Genomic DNA, 16,650 nt, shown 5'->3' on the forward strand with positions numbered 1-16,650 from the left:
CCCAATTCTTGCAACTAAAGTTCTCCATTCCAAGCAACATCCTGGTGATTCTCTATGTACTCTTTCTTGCACTACCGCATCCTTTCTATAGTGTGATGCCGATATTCCAAATGTCTGCTGCTAAACATTATGTCCCAACTCTTATACTCAATACCCTTGCCAATGAAGGCAGGCGAGTTAAATGTCTTCTTCAGTACCCTATCCACCTGCCTATCCAAAATCAGTAAGAATTATATGTGCATCAGGACTTCATAACCTTTACAGCTAACTGCAAAGATTGACTTCAGAGCTAGAAACAATGATAAAAGATATGCATTATTATTATTATTAAAAACTAAGAAGATTTAAATGATGAACATATTAATAATTTTTCAGCGAGCAATGAACTTGTACTGCAAGGTTCTTCTGTGCATCAATGTTTCAGAAGAACCTGCGATTTACTGTATATGCCGAACCAGTAATAAATAATGCAAATTTATTATCTTCTTAAAGATTACCACTTGTCATTAATATTAACTTTAACCTGTAGCCACGCAAGATAAAACTGGTCTACTACATTTTACCATTTTAAACGAACCAAGTCCTATAATAAATTCTACAATATCCAAGACAACACACAGTATCAAAGCTAAATGCTGTCATGCACATACTCTGCCATTCCTCATTCTTCTCAGTCTTTCCCAATCAATGATTTGCTTCCATTCCTGTTCTGTAAATTCAGCGTAGACCAGCTAAGGCCATGTAGGATCTGCTAATTCCACGAATCAAGAAGGAGCTCGTAGTTTGTGCAGTTTCAGAGAATGCAGCCTCTTTGAGAGAATGAGAGAAGGTACACAAAAATGCTGGAGAAACTCAGCGGGTGCAGCAGCATCTATGGAGCGAAGGAAATAGGTGACATTTCTGGCCGAAACCCTTCTTCAGACTCTTCAGACTATTCTACTATGCCCAGTAGAATGTGTTGTGTGCCAAATATGGCGGCTTGATCTTTAAGTGTTCCTTATGCTGAGCTGGTACATGAAAAGGATGTCAAATTTCATCACTGATATCTGCTTTTATTAAAGAAGAGAATCCTGGGATATGGAAAGCAATCTATGTTTACTAAAGAACCGCTGTGGATCTTTATTAATGGAGGTCAGCATTATACCATGGGGCAACCCTTGTTCTGCAGATGTTCAATACATAACCAATATTTGCATATATATCAGTTAATAACTTGGGACCATAGACTCGTAATGCACAAATAAGCAGGCATACTCCACATACAACAGATTAACTACCGAAAGCTTATCAGAGATGAGATGAAGCATTGGGGCACTAAAAATGATAGCACCCACTTATCCTACTGAGACCTATGTCAAGATATTGTGGAACTGTTGGTTAGCATCATCGCTTGCATGTCATTGCGTACCAAATACAAAATTGAGATGAATTATCAATAACTGAACATCCAGAACGCTTTGGAGTAGTCTATAGATCGAAATAAATCTCTCCTCATTTTAGTCCTGAATGGCTTATTTCAGATGATACCCCCTGGTTAAATTTTTCCAGCCAGAAGATGTTGCCTAAAATGATACATCAGCAACTGCGTCAGATCTAGTACTCATGTATTCCTCACAGGTGGAACTGCTACAACAACAATATAGACATTAGAGTGCATTAGTTCAAAACAAATATTTCCTGGCATAAAGGTTTGTGTTTTCTTAAAGGTAAAAGCCAAAGAAATGTCATTAATACTAAACTGCAATTCAGAAACAATCCACAACTAATGATATTTGCTAATGACATAATTTATATTTATCTTCATGGAGATGACCAATCAATATGCCTGCACATTATTTAAGAGGTATGGTAGCATTATTATTAAAATTATTGATTAGCAAACAGTTCTGGACCATTGATTCAGAGAAGGGAGCTCTAAATACAGCACAGCAGATTCATTATCTCAATCTAGAATATTGAAAAAAATAAAAGTCCCAGTAACAATAATTATGAAGTCTTTGGATTGTCCCAAACCATGCTCTTCACAGATTCTCATTCACCTTTACTCAAACTGGTCTATTACTGACTCTCAATGCATTAACACAGTTAACTCTTAATTGACTCCTCAGTTCATGGTCAATTATGGATGGACAATAAACATCAACTTCATCAGCAATGGTCACATCCTATGAACTAATACATTTTATTTGTTAAATGACCTAAACATGCAGAATCTGCCAGGTTTGTATTCCAGTGGTGTCCATGGCAAGAATTACAGATTTGTGAATGTGGTAAATTCCTGATCGCCATCAATTTAAATGGGACAGTGGGCAGGACCAGAAATTTACCAGGCAACATAGTTAACTGTAGTGTTTTTGGACAGTGATATGGCAGGATACTACTAGAATCTCAAAACCACGATGAGTCATCTTTGGCAGTTAATCCTGTGAACCCTGCACTAAAAATTAGATAATCAATATCATAAAATAACTAAACAGAAGCTGTGCTGCTCAAAAATACAATACCTGTCTAACATTGAGAGAAAACCTTTCAGAAACACACTATACTTACAACTGGTAAAGTATTGTTGTCTTCCCAGCATTGTCTAGCCCAACGATAATCACTTTATGTTCTAAAAGAGAAACAAATCAGATTCAATGAATCTCAAAAGTATACGCACATTTCATAAACTCAAATGAAAAGCCAAATGTTATGTAATAATCTTGCAATTTGTTTTCAGTTTGGGAATAATCATAATAATAAACTTGCTTCCAGTTTCCCTCCCACCTCCTCTACAATCAGTCTGAAGAAGGGTCCCGAGCTGAATCCATCTATTTTCTCTGGAGATGCTGTCTGACCCACTGCAGCATTTTGTGTCTAACTTTGGGGATAATCATGTTGAATTGCTTTAGACAGAATGCTCAAGAGATGACAATTTCTTATTTAGGGCAATATTCTCAGTATGTACGCGCATCATACATGGAGTTACTTTCATCACAAGGAGAATAATGCTAGATTTGAGGATTTGAGAAAATGATATCCAAACCACCAATTCTTAACCCTATGTTGCTAACACAGCTATAAAATATATTGACAAAAATGAAAAATGTTCAAAATAGTTAATTTTTCATTTGCACAATATGACCTTATATTCCACTTTCTTGTAAGTGAATTGCAGCATCTTGTATGTTATATTGTTTACAATGCATACCAGGTTTCTGTAACTGCTTCCACAGAATAAACATGTTGTTATACTATAGGGATTACTGCAATATGCAGTTTTATGAGACAATCCAAAAGATGGAAAGGTTTGAAAGGGAACATTTTTCTCCAATCAAAACTCTCCATATAAGGAGTGTGCCAAAAATATAAAATCTGTTTCTCGTAAAGTTTCATCAGGCCAACGGAAAACTACACGTAAAGCAAAAAATCTTTTCCAGTGTTATGACAACGAGTTTCACAGTCCGACAGCACGGACACCGGCCCAACTGGTCCATGCCAACCACGATGCCCATCAAAGCTAGAACCATTTGGCCATGCGTGCCTCACATCCCTGTAAAGCTTTCTGATCCATAAATCTGTCCATCTTTTAAATGTTCTTATTGTACCTCAACTACTTCATCTGGCAGCTCGTTTCATATACTCACTACCTTTTGCGTGAAAAGATGTGCCTCAGATTCCTATTAATTCTTTCCCCCCTCACTTTAATAATGTACAGTGGCGGCGCCTAACGGCAGCGGCTCGACTACAATCGTCTGTCTTTTTTTATTTTTGTCTTGTTAAATGTATGTCTTGAGTTAGTTTTTATTATTTTTTTTAGCTGTGTATATGTGGTGGGTGGTGGGGGGGCTGTAGGGGAAACCGTTTTAAATCTCTTCTCTGTGCGGAGACCCGACTAATCCCCATCGGGTCTCGGATGTCGTTGGGCCTAACATCGTGGAGCCGGCGGCGACCTCCGGCCGGGACTAACCTGAGGGCTCGAGTTGCAGAGCCTGTGGAACTGACATCGCGGAGCTGGCCAACTTTGGAGCGGGAAGAGCTGTGGTGGCGTGCGGCTGCGACCCAACTTTTGGAGTTCGGAGGCACCGGCCGCAGACCCGGTGGACGGGAACATCGGGAGCTCGCAGGTCCCTGGTGGGAGACCGCTTTTCCGAGCTCCGCAACGGCGACTTCTCCCGCTGGAATCGCGGGTTTAAGGACATGGAGCCGGGGCCTAACATCACCCGGCGTGGCTTAAACGGCCTCAGGACTTACCATCGCCCGCCGGGGGCTTTAACATCGGAGCCCCAGTTCGCCTCAACACTGCAGTTGGACTGCTGGACCACGGGAGAAGGAACAAAGGGTGGAGATAAACACTTTGCCTTCCATCACAGTGAGGAGGTGTTGGAGACTCACTGTGATGGATGTTTATGTAAAGTGTGTTAAGTGTGGGTCTTGGATTGTTTTGTAATGTAAAAAACTGTAGAAATGATATTTTGTTCAAACCTAGGTTTGAATGACAATAAATTGTATTCTATTCTATTTTATCTATTAAATCTAGTCCCTCTAGTTCTTGATTCGCCTACCCTGGGAAAAAGACTGCATTCACCCGATCTATTCCTGTCATAATTTTATACTCATCTATTTATTTTCGTTTCCTGCATTTCAAATAATAAAGTCCAATTTTTCCAAATAGCTCAAGCCCGAGAAACCTGTCAACATCCTTGTAAATATTCTCTGCACTCTTGTCAGCTTAATGGCTTACTCCCCAGGGCAGAGTGACTTAAACTAAAAATAATAGCCCAAAGTCGGCCTCAGCAACATCTTGGACAACTGTGACATTTCATCCCAACTTATATACTCAATTCCCTGACTGTTGACGGCCAACATGCCAAAAACCTTCTTCATGACCACCACCGATTTACTTGCAATGCCTCTTTAAGGCAACTATATACTTGTATGCGTAGATCCATTGACTTAACAACACTCTCCAGGGTCCTACCATTCACTGTAAACTGCCCTGGTTTGACTTCCCAAAATGCAACACTTCACACTTACGTAAATTAAACTCCATTAGCTATTTCTGGACCTACATGATGCGGTGACCAAGATCCCATTGTAATTCTTGATAACATTTTCACTCGACAATATCGCCTATTTTAGTGTCATCAACAAACTTACTAATCGTGCCTTTGAAGTTTTTGTCGGGAATTGCGATCAACATTTTCAGTGCAAGTTAAGGGGCTGTCCCACTTGGGCGACCTAATTGGCGAGTGTAGAAGAGTTTGAAAAAAGACATGGTGACGACCTCCTTCGACCATGTAGAAGACCTCCTTCGACTATGTTGAAGACCAGCTTCGACTAGCTACGACTAACTACGGGAAAATTGGTCACGAAATAGTGGAGAGTGAAGACGACCTCCTTCGATCTCCCTTTGACTATGATGAAGACTATCTACGACTACCTTAGACTACCCTCGATTGAATACGACTAACATGCCGACCTACTACGACTAAACCTACGAGTAAAAAAAATAATCGATTTTTTCCATGGCAACCTTTTTTTACTCGCGATCATTTTTTAACATATTGAACAAACCGCCGTGACCTAGCTGAGACATAGAGGATGCAGAGACCACTACTGAGCATGAAGGAGAGTTCCGAAGACTTCCTACGACCTTGTGTCGACCATGCTGCGAGTACGAGTCAAGGGCAAACTCGTCAGAACTCGCGGATTAGGTCGCCCAAGTGGGACAGGCCCTTTAATGAAGTTTGTTAACCATCAGTCCTGGATTGCTACTCTCAAGTCAATACTAATTGAATTGAAGTCAGAGTGTACTCAAAATGAAAGAACACATTACATATGACAATTAAGTGTGCCTCACTCGAACCCAGCACAACTGTTGGACGGGCATTGTGTATACCACAATGAAGCTTAGTAAAGAAAACAACTTCCAAGCTTATTTTTCTTTACAATCAGCTCTCTCATCACAAAATAGTGAAAACATCGGTGTGTTATTCCCCACCCCTCTTCTGCACAACCAAGAGGAAATACTTTTGAAATACTGCTTTTGAAATACGACTCCATCTACTCAATCACAATAAAGCAAAAATAAAGTGTTGGAGGAACTCAGCAGATCAAGCAGCATCTGGAAAGGGAATGGACAGAGATTGTTTTGGGTGAGGATCTTTCTTCCTGACCCAAAACCTCATTCCTGGGCGCAGATGCGGTGTAGACGGAATAATTGGGAGTAGAGGATGGAGTCTTTACAGGAAGCATGGTGGGAAGCAGTGTAGTCTAGATAACAATGGGAGTCAACAAGTTTGTAGTAGTTTGTCTCCTGTGATGGAGACGGTGAGATCCAGAAACGATAGGGAGAAGTCACAAATGGTCCAAGTGAATTTGAGTGCAGGATGGAAATTGGTCATGAAGTTGATGAAGTGGGAGAGCTCTGCATGGGTGCCTGGAACAGTGATTGTTCGACGTACCCTATAAAGAGGCAGGCATAGCTGGGGCCAGTGGAGATAGAGTTCGGGGATAGGGCCTGGAATAGTGATTGTTCGACGTATGCTACAAAGAGGCAGGCAAAGCATGAGCCCAGCTACATCGACTTCTCTAACTTCAAATAGCTTTCCCTCTCTCTCCATCCCCTCCCCCTTCCCAGTTCTCCCATCAGTCTTACTGTCTCCAACTACATTCTATCTCTGTCCCGCCCACTCCTGACATCAGTCTGAAGGTCTCGACTCAAAATGTCACCCATTCCTTCTCTCCAGAGATGCTGCCTGCCCCGCTGAGTTACTCCAGCATTTTGTGACAATCTTCAAATCCTTTTTTAATACATTAAAGAACAGATTTGACAGCAGCTACATACACTCAGGCTCATTTAATATCATTTAGAATAAAATGCACCATTGGTGTAGGTTGCGATAAACTAAAATGCTGCTGTCCACATCACACCTCCACCAATGCCCCTCTTGCTAACTATTTCTGTACTCACTGACTTCTCAGAAAAGGAACCCTTAAGTAGAAAAACGTCCGCATTAACGTTTAAACTCAATTCATAATAATGCCATGACATCTGATAGACATGAATGAGACCTTAACCCACAGCATTAAAACTCCACAAAGGTTAACATTCTTGCTTTAACCAAAGGTCTGATATTGTACACTAATGTCACACACAAATTGTAAGCAGTTCACATGAGATTTAAAATCTAGATTCAAGATTGATAATGATAACAATGGATGCTGAAAATAGAATATAAATCATTTTATAAGCATCCTCATTAAGCATAAATATTCAACAGGCTGTGGCATTTTTCAAACTGGTTTACCTATTATTCCTTCCACAAGCCATGCTATTGGTGCCACTTAGTGGTTTACTTTCATAAACTATCAGCCACATGGTGCAGCAGCTGAGAAGTCATACCCATGAAGCTTTTATGAAGTAATACAAAGTACTTTCTCTTTTCAACCAAAACTCATAGTTTTTAGCATCTGTGCAAGTTGCTGCCAAAACTAGATAATTAAAATATGGTGATCAATATTAAAAATAGATACTATTAGATGCATGTTTTTCCAACATTCTCGCTTTTGGCAATAGAAATTGCATGATCAATGTCCTAAATCCAACTTTATTACTAATTCATGATTAATATGTTGTAAGACTCAAACATGATGCCAAAGAAATTGATGCCAAATTCAACTAATTATTTTGCCTGGACTTTATCCATTCGCTGCATATTCCTTCCTATACCTGTCCAAAAACCTCCTAAATGCCATAATCGTAGCTATTTCCACCACCACGTTCCTGCACCAGTAAAAAAAATTGCCCTGCACAATTAATTTAAATATTCCCCCTCTCACCTTAAAGCTGTGCCCTTTAATCTTTGACATTTCCACCCTGGGAAAGGAAGCATTTCCCCACTTTTATCTCAAACATATCTTTATCCCACTGTATCTTTTGACAGCCAACTTCACGGTCTGCAATCGACAATAAGTGCAGGAATAGGCCATTCGGTCCTTCGAGTCAGCACCGCCATTCAATGTGATCATGGCTGATCATCCACAATCAGTATCCGTCCCTGCCTTCTCCCCATATCCCCTGACTCCACTATCTTTAAGAGCCCTATCTAGCTCTCCCTTGAAAGTATCCAGAGAACCGGCCTCCACCGCCCTCTGAGGCAAAGAATTCCACACTCACAACTCTGTGTGAAAATTGTTTCCTCATCTCCTTTCTAAATGGCTTACCCCTTATTCTTAAACTGTGGCCCCTGGTTCTGGACTTCCTCAACATCGGGAACATGTTTCCTGCCTCTAGCGTGTTCAAACTCTTAATAATCTTATATGTTTCAATAAAATTCCCTCTCATCCTTTTAAATTCCAGAGTATACAAGCCCAGCCGCTCCATTCTCTCAGCATATGACTGTCCCGCCTTCCCGGAAATTAACCTTGTGAACCTACGTTGCACTCCCTCAATAGCAAGAATGCCCCTCAAATTTGAAGACCAAAACTGCACACAATACTCCAGGTGTGGTCTCACTAGGGCCTTATACAACTGCAGGAGGACCTTTTTGCTCCTATACTCAACTCCTCTTGTTATGAAGGCCAACATGCCATTCGCTTTCTTCACTGCCTGCTGTATCTGCATGCTTACTTTCATTGACTGATGAACAAGGACCCCCAGATCCCGTTGCACTTCCCCTTTTCCCAACTTGACACCATTTAGATAATAATCTGCCCTCCTGTTTTTGCTACCAAAGTGGATAACATCACATTTATCCACATTAAACTACATCTGCCATGCATCTGCACACTCACCCAACCTGTCCAAGTAAACCTGCATTCTCATAGCATCCTCCTGACAGTTCACACTGCCACGCAGCTTTGACTCATATGCAAATTTGCTAATGTTGCTTTGAATCGCTTTATCTAAATCATTCATATATATTGTAAATAGCTGCAGTCCCAGCACCGAGCTTTGCAGCACCCCACTAGTCACTGCCTGCCATTCTGAAAGGGACCTGTTAATCCCTACTCTTTGTTTCCTGTCTGCCAACCAATTTTCTATCCATGTCAGCACTCTACCTCCAATACCATGTGCCCTAATTTTGCCCATGAATCTCCGATGTGGGACCTTATCAAATGCTTTCTGAAAGTCCAGGTACACTACATCCACTGGCTCTCCCTTATCCATTTTCTTAGTTACATCCTCAAAAAATTCCAGGAGATTAGTCAAGCATGATTTCCCCTTCGTAAATCCATGCTGACTCAGGCCGAACCTGTTACAGCTATCCAAATGTGCCGCTATTTCATCTTTTATGATTGACTCCAGCATCTTACCCACCACCGATGTCAGGCTAACTGGTCTATAATTCAGTTTTCTCTCTCCCGCCTTTTTAAAAAAGTGAGATAACATTAGCTACCCTCCAATCCACAGGAACTGATCCTGAATCTATAGAACATTGGAAGATGATCGCCAATGCATCCACGATTTCTAGAGCCACTTCCTTAAGTACCCTGGGATGCAGACCATCAGGCCCGGGGATTTATTAGCCTTCAGTCCCATCAGTCTACCCAACACCATTTCCTGCCTAATGTGGATTTCCTTCAGTTCCTCCGTCACTCCAGCAACTCCACCAACTTTTATGTTTTCTGCAAACTTGCTACCCAACCCCATTTATATTTTCGCCCAAGTCATTTATATATATCGCCTACAGCAAAGGTCCCTGCACGGATCCCTGTGGAATACCATTGGGCACAGACCTGCAGTCAGAATGACACCCTTTTATCACTGCCAAGTCAAGTCAAGTCAAGTTTATTTGTCACATACACATACGAGATGTGCAGTGGCCCTCCACTATGGCCACGAGATGGCCCTCCACTATGCCAGTTCTGAATCACCAAATCACCATGGAATCCATACATCTTAATCTTCTGGAACAGCTGACAATAAGGGACCTTATCAAATACCTTACTAAAGTTCTGTATATAACATCTATTGTCCACACTCATCAATCAGCCCCTTAAAAAACTCGATTAAGTTTGCAAGATTTGACCTGCCCTGCATAAAGCCATACTGACTGTCCCTAATAAGAACATTCTCTTCCAAATACGAGTACATCCTAACCCCAGATTCTTCCAACAGCTTCCTAACCACAGATGTGAGGTTCACGGTTCTATAATATCCTGGATTATCCCTATTTCTGTTCTTAAACAAACTCATTGGCTTATCCCCAGTCCCCCAAGACTACATTTATGGCTAGTGAGCGCACAGGATCTTCTATCAGGCCTCAGAAATCTCTCTTTCCTTTCTCAATAACCAGGATCGATCTTAACTGGTCCTGGGAACATATCCACCTTAATGCTCTTCAAGAGACCCGACACTCACTCCCTTGATCTCAAAGTGCCCGCGCACATTAGCATAATGGGCCTGTCCCACTTAGGCGATTTTTCAGCGGACAGCTGGTCAAGTTGTCGGCAGTCGCCTGAAAAACTGAGAACTGGAACGGCGACTGTCAGAGTGGAACACACACACACAAACACATCGCAAAGGCGGGGGCCTGGGCAAGCGGGGGAGTGCTATCTAAAAAATCCCCAGGTTTTTTAGAATCTCCGAGAACCTTCGACCCCCTGACAATCCACTAGGACCGCCTTGCAACCCACCTACGGCTCGAGAATTCTCGCTAATCTCCATGGCGACTTCATTCTAGTCACCGCTAATTTTTCAACATGTTGAAAAATTCTCAGCGACCATAATGAGGCCACGACTAGTTCCCAAAATGTGGGAACTTCTCACGACCACGAAGGAGACTCCCAAGCAACCACCCGCGAACATGTGGCGACCATGTGTGACTGCAAAGTCTCCTGCAGTCGCCTATAGTCGCCTAAGTGGGACAGGCCCATAATCCACACGGATCTTGCTATCCTCCATGTCCTTCTCCTTGATGAATGCCAGTGCAAATTACCTGTTGAGTACCTTGCCTACCTCCACTGACTCCAAGCATAAATTCCTTCCTGTATTCTTGAGTGATCCTATCCTTTCTGTAGTTATTTTCTTGCTTTTAATGTATGTTAAAATTAACTAATAGTCATAAAATTGATTATCTGGACATTAATATACTATTCCCATCAATTTGTGCAAATTAACTGCTGGATTTCCGACATTACAACAACAACTGCATATTCAAGGCACTTTTGCAGTTATGAAGTTCGATGCCCTGAGGTCACAAGAAATGCTCATTAGATGAAACAATTTTTCCAAATTCAGATTATGAAAACAATTTCTACCAGAAAATTAATAAACATCAGTTCAGGTTCATTAGGAAACTGAAGGAAGCTCACTGCCTTTTTATACAGTCTCAAATGAAACCTAGTTGACCATAAATCCAAACATGTATTGTGGCTTTCTAGAGATGTTTTCATATCACTTCAGCATGACAGGTGGAATACAATTCCACTACATCAATCGATGAATGACGATGCCCAAGAAGTCATCCAACGTACCTTGTCATCGCAAAGATATGATCGTCATAAAAATAGGTCTAAATACAGCCCACAGCTTGTAACATAACTTTGGTATTACCAGCTACTTTTCCAAATCTATAACTGCAACCAGCTGCATGTAATAAACCTGCGGTTTTAAATAGAAAAATGCTGATAACAGTCAAGATTCAAGCATTCAACATTTAGAGCAAAGTCGGGCAGAATAGTTGGCAACAACATATCCCTCATCCACAAGCTCAATTTGTGCAGGTTGATCGAATTATATCATAGCCACAGAAGTGTCAAGTGTGTCTGTACCCACAGTCACAATCACAGACATCAGATAGGCCTTCCTGAGAGTGAACCTAAGTGACTGGTCTGGGTGCGAGTCCCCGGCTATGTGCTCAAAACCTGCACAGACTAGCTGGCAGTATTCATGGACATCTTTAAACTCTCCCTACACTAATCTCCGATGCCCACCAAACCAGCTAACGTGCCTTAAGGACCGCCATCTGGTGGCTCTGACATCCTCCATTATGAAGGGCTTCGAGAGGCTGATCATGTTGCACATTAACTCCAGCCTCCCAGACAGACTTGATCCATTGCAATTTGCATACAGCTGCAACAGGTCAATTGCAGATGCCATCTCCCTAGCCTTATAGGCATCGTGCAACATCCGGATAACAAGGACAACTGTCAAACTACTATTTATTGCCTTTAGCTCGGCCTTCAATGCAATAATTCCAACCAAAATCATCTCCATATTCCTAGACTGATGAATCAGCATCCCTCACTGCAACTGGATCCTTGACTTCCTAACCCGTAGCCTGCAATCAGCAAGAATAGGGATCAAAACTTCGAGCCCCTCAAAGCTGCATTCACAGTCCCTGACTATGATGTAGCATAGGTTTATTGTCATGTGTACCGAGATACAGTGACAAACTTTATTTTGGATACTATCAGGTGAAAAACATTCACACATGATTACAATCAAAATCGCAGAAGTCTTACAGGTCGTACAAAGAGAAAAGAAACAGAGTGCAGAATATAGTGTTACAGCTGCGGGAAAAGTACAGATAAAAAAAGTGCAAGATCCACAGAGAGGTAGATGGAGTGGATGAAATCAGGAATACACAATTTAGCGTGTTTGTGGTCCATGCACGAGTTTGATGACAGTGAGGAACAAGCTGTTCATGAATATAGTGATATGTGCACTCAAGCTTTTGTATTTTCTGCCTGATGGGAGAGGGGGAAGAGCAAATGACCAGAATGTGAGTGGTCCTACTTTCCCAAGGCAGTTTGTCAATGGCAGTAGGATGGTGGGAAGGGGGAAAGGGGGAGGAGGCTGATTTGCATGATGTACTGAGCTGCAAAAACAATTCTGCATTTCTTACGGTCTTGGGTGGAGCTGATGCCAAACCAAACTGTGATGCATTCTTTCTACAATGTATCTATACAAATTGGTATGATTTTTTTAGGGCATATCAAACTTCCTTAGTCTTTTGAAGCAGAGTCAATGTGTTTAGACCAGGAGAAATTGTTGGCAATATTCATACTTAGTAACTTGAAGCTCTTGACCATCTCCGCTTCAGCACTACTGATGCAGCTCCATCGTTTTGCTGACATTGATCATAAGATCATAAGATTATGTGATGAGAGTAGAATTTTGCTTTCCTCAATCTATCTCTCCCTCGAAACCTCATTGTCCTGACATCTCCCCATAACCACTGACACCTGTACTAATCTAGAATCTAACTACCTCTGCCTTAAATATATCCACTGACTTTGCTTCCACAGCCTTCTGTGGCAAAGAATTCCAGATACACCACCATCAGACTAAAGAAATACCTCATCTCCCTCCTAAAAGAACGTCCTTTAATTCAAAGGTTATGGCCTCTAGTCCCAGACTCTCCCGCTAGTAGAAACATCCTCTCCACATCCACTCTATCCAAGCCTTTCACTATTCTGTACGTCTCAATGAGGTTCCCCTCATTCTTCTAAACTCAGGTTGTTGCCTTGACATCATGTTAAGCTCTCCATTTTCTCCTGTACCCTGTCTCATAATTTTTTGAAAACCAGTCTACCATGGTGGTATCATCTGCGAACATGTAAATGGTTGGAGAAAAATTTGACCATATTAGAGGGAGGATAGTAAGGGCTGAGAACACATCCTCAGGGTGGCAATGTTATTTTCCTATACACGACTGTGACTCAATTTTGCTCGAATTCAATTTATACGTTTGTATAAATTATTTATACAATTTATATGTTATACCACTGTAGTGGACTGGATCTTAAACAATGATGAAACAGAGTACAGGTAGGAGACTGAGAGTTTAATAGCATAGTGTAAAGACAACAACCTTTCCCTCAATATTAGCAAAATGAAGGAACTGATCATCAACTTCAATAGGTGTAGTATTGTGAGAAATTTTGGGTTCTATATCCGAGGAAGGATGTGCTGTCGCTGGAGACGGTCCAGGAATCCTAGGAATGAGTGGGTTAACATATGATGAGCTTTTGATGGCACTGGGCCTCTACTCGCTGGAGTTTTGAAGGATGAGGGGAAACCTCATTGAAACATACTGAATAATGAAAGGCTTGGACAGAGTGGATGTGGAGAGAATGTTTCTACCAGTGGGAGAGTCTAGGACTAGGGGTCATAGCCATGAAAGTACGTCAGCATCTCTAATTCCTCAAAAGCCCAAGGAAATTCAGCACATCTCCAATACTCTTATGAATTACTACACAAGCATCATAGAAAGTACAGTATCTCATCCAGAAGCACCAGTTTGGTATGGCAACCTCTCTGCCCTGGACAGCAAGGAATTGCATTCATGGATGCCATCAGTTGTCTGGCTAGCATGCAAAGCAAAGTTTTTCCACTGTATCTCAGTACACATGACAATAATAAATCAATACCAGTATCAATACCACTTCAGCCAGCATCTGCGGAAAGAGAAACAAAGTAAATGTTTCAATTGAAGAGTCGTTCTTAAAACTGAGGATGAAAGAAAACACCTAAAATATTCCCAGTATATTCTGATTTCATACATTTGCAGTTGTTTTTTTTAATTTTCAAACCTGAAGGTTTACCTTCTTTCAAGAAGAGTAGGAAATTAAGATTAATTAAAATATATTTCCAGTTTATTCATAATACATGTTCTCAAATTCTTTATCAAAAAGTAACAGTACTCTGCATGAAAAATTAGGAGCAGCATCAGAAATACAATACGAGTATCATAGAGCAAAATAGCTTTCATTTTTTCACATAAACAGAAGCCAAACACAATTATCCATTTTTTTCCCATGAGCTAACTACTGTAGTTTTTTTAAATAGTAATTTTATAAATGCAGTAAACAAGACAGTTTAAAAAAAATATTCTGTATCTTAAGCACCTGCAATTATTTCAGTATTGTAAAGAAAGAAAATAACATTCTATCTACTTCAGGGAACGACAAGAGTACTTGACCAAATCACCTTGAACCTATCAGAGGAGGGGCCGTTATTAAAGTACAAAGTCATCAAATAAGAAAGATCCATTCTGATTATATTTAACTATAAAACACCTTGTGCATTTAAGGCACCACTCGTAATTTCAACTCAGCATAACACTTAAACAAAACAAGCTGCACTCCAAAACTAGGCTGCACTCTCATTATCCCACAGACTTCTCAGCAAATCTGAAATGCAGAAATTCTCCAAAGTCTTAAAAATAAATACACATAAACAAAGTTTACAATACTCCTTCCATCCACCACAGGAAATATTATATCACCACATATGCTTTATGACATTTCTTTGGAGAATCTTAAATTCTTAATTTTATTCTTTGTCAATTCTCCTAAATGTAAATATGAGCTCACACTGGACAAAGAGAACACAAATCCAGCTAGTTCATTTAAACTCATGAAACATGTGAGACAGAAAACATGCTCATGTTAGATGTACTGTAGTTGAACTGAACTTCACTTTGACCTAAATGATAATGCAATCGGGGAAAATGCAAAAGTAAAATAATTTGTACTTTTCCAAAGTGCAGTCCAGCAGGACTATAGGCATATTTAATGTTAAAAAAAATAATGATAACATAGATATTGTAAAAAAAGGTTGCCACAAAATGACAAAAAAAAATAACTAGCAGCAATATGCAGCATCAAGAAAACACATGCATTGATATATCATTGTTTAGACTGCCTCAAGATTAGAAGACATTAGAAACAAACAGCATATTAGATGTATAGGAACAAAAAAGGCTGTGATAGCAATGGAACGTAAAGTTTTTGTGAGAAAAATAACACAAAGTTGCAATTCTGGGAGGTGACTTTAAATACAGGATAAGAACGCGTGTGAATAGCACAAAAGAGATAATAGGTAAAGTATAGCACAAAAAGTTTTATATATAAGACGGTGTCAGTTGCACATTTGGGGGATGAACAGTAATAAGTCTGAAATTTCAAGTAGATACATGAAAGCTACCGAACTATACATTGAAAATCCGAAGATATCAAATTTTAGAAACAAATAATGAACAAAACTAGATTAATCAGATTAGAAATGTTTCAAGAGAGAATAGATTTGAAATCGTGACAATGAACACACTGGATTCAGTCGTGACAGTGTGGCGGATATTCACTTGGAGATCAAGTTAAGACTTTGCGAAGTAAATTAACAGCATGACACTGGGCAGAGCCAAATGTCCAGAGAGGCAGAGTGGCTGAGCTCGAACATGAATGCTTTGAGTGAAGCCCGATGTGATCGGGATCAGGGCCCACCTTGGTGGTTGAAGAGTCTCCACAGTTTGGTGAAGATGATTCCCATTCTCCAGGCGGGCGGGCGGGTGGGGGGGGGGGGGGGCGGGGGGGGAGGTGGGCTGTAGCAACCGTCTCGCCAGCCACAAGTCCGGTACAGCCCGGGGCCTGCTGTCAGCAGCTCGGTTTACAGCGGCAATAAAACACCCCCTTCCTCGGTGCAGCAGCCAAGACGTGGTTGTGGGAAGCTCCGTACACAAGGCGCCAGCCGACGCGCGATGTACCTAACACCGGCCGCCGGCCAGCGAAGCGTTACCCGTGGGAAGAAGAGCCATCCTGGCCAGGCCAAGACGATCAAACCTTCTCGCTCCGACTCTCGCCGACCGGGCATTGAGAGCGAACTGCGGCTGCGCGCCAGCCCCGGGTGCCGGCACTCCGCCGGGTCCCGGTACCCCC

At 41.2% G+C, this 16,650-nt stretch overlaps 1 protein-coding gene across 4 annotated transcripts in view; it reads right to left on the reverse strand.

The window, feature by feature from the left end:
* The window catches only part of arl5a (ADP-ribosylation factor-like 5A), a 44,125-nt gene extending 27,521 nt beyond the window's left edge, over positions 1 to 16,604 (reverse strand). The window contains exons 1-2 of one of the 4 annotated variants that reach the window (XM_055638720.1): positions 16,479 to 16,604; positions 2,551 to 2,611 (exon numbers count right to left, since the gene is read on the reverse strand). Coding sequence is in view for 3 of the 4 variants with exons in the window: in XM_055638721.1 (XP_055494696.1) it covers positions 2,551 to 2,611; positions 16,219 to 16,264 (107 nt within the window). In the remaining variant the exon portion in view is untranslated. Of the gene's footprint in view, positions 1 to 650; positions 889 to 2,550; positions 2,612 to 16,218; positions 16,363 to 16,478 lie in introns of those variants that run through there. The other 3 variants (XM_055638718.1, XM_055638721.1, XM_055638719.1) reach the window with 3 other exon arrangements.
* Positions 16,605 to 16,650: the final 46 nt, after the last annotated feature.

This window comes from Leucoraja erinacea, chromosome 7 (genome assembly GCF_028641065.1).
Source record: "Leucoraja erinacea ecotype New England chromosome 7, Leri_hhj_1, whole genome shotgun sequence".
Lineage (NCBI taxonomy): Eukaryota > Metazoa > Chordata > Chondrichthyes > Rajiformes > Rajidae > Leucoraja > Leucoraja erinaceus.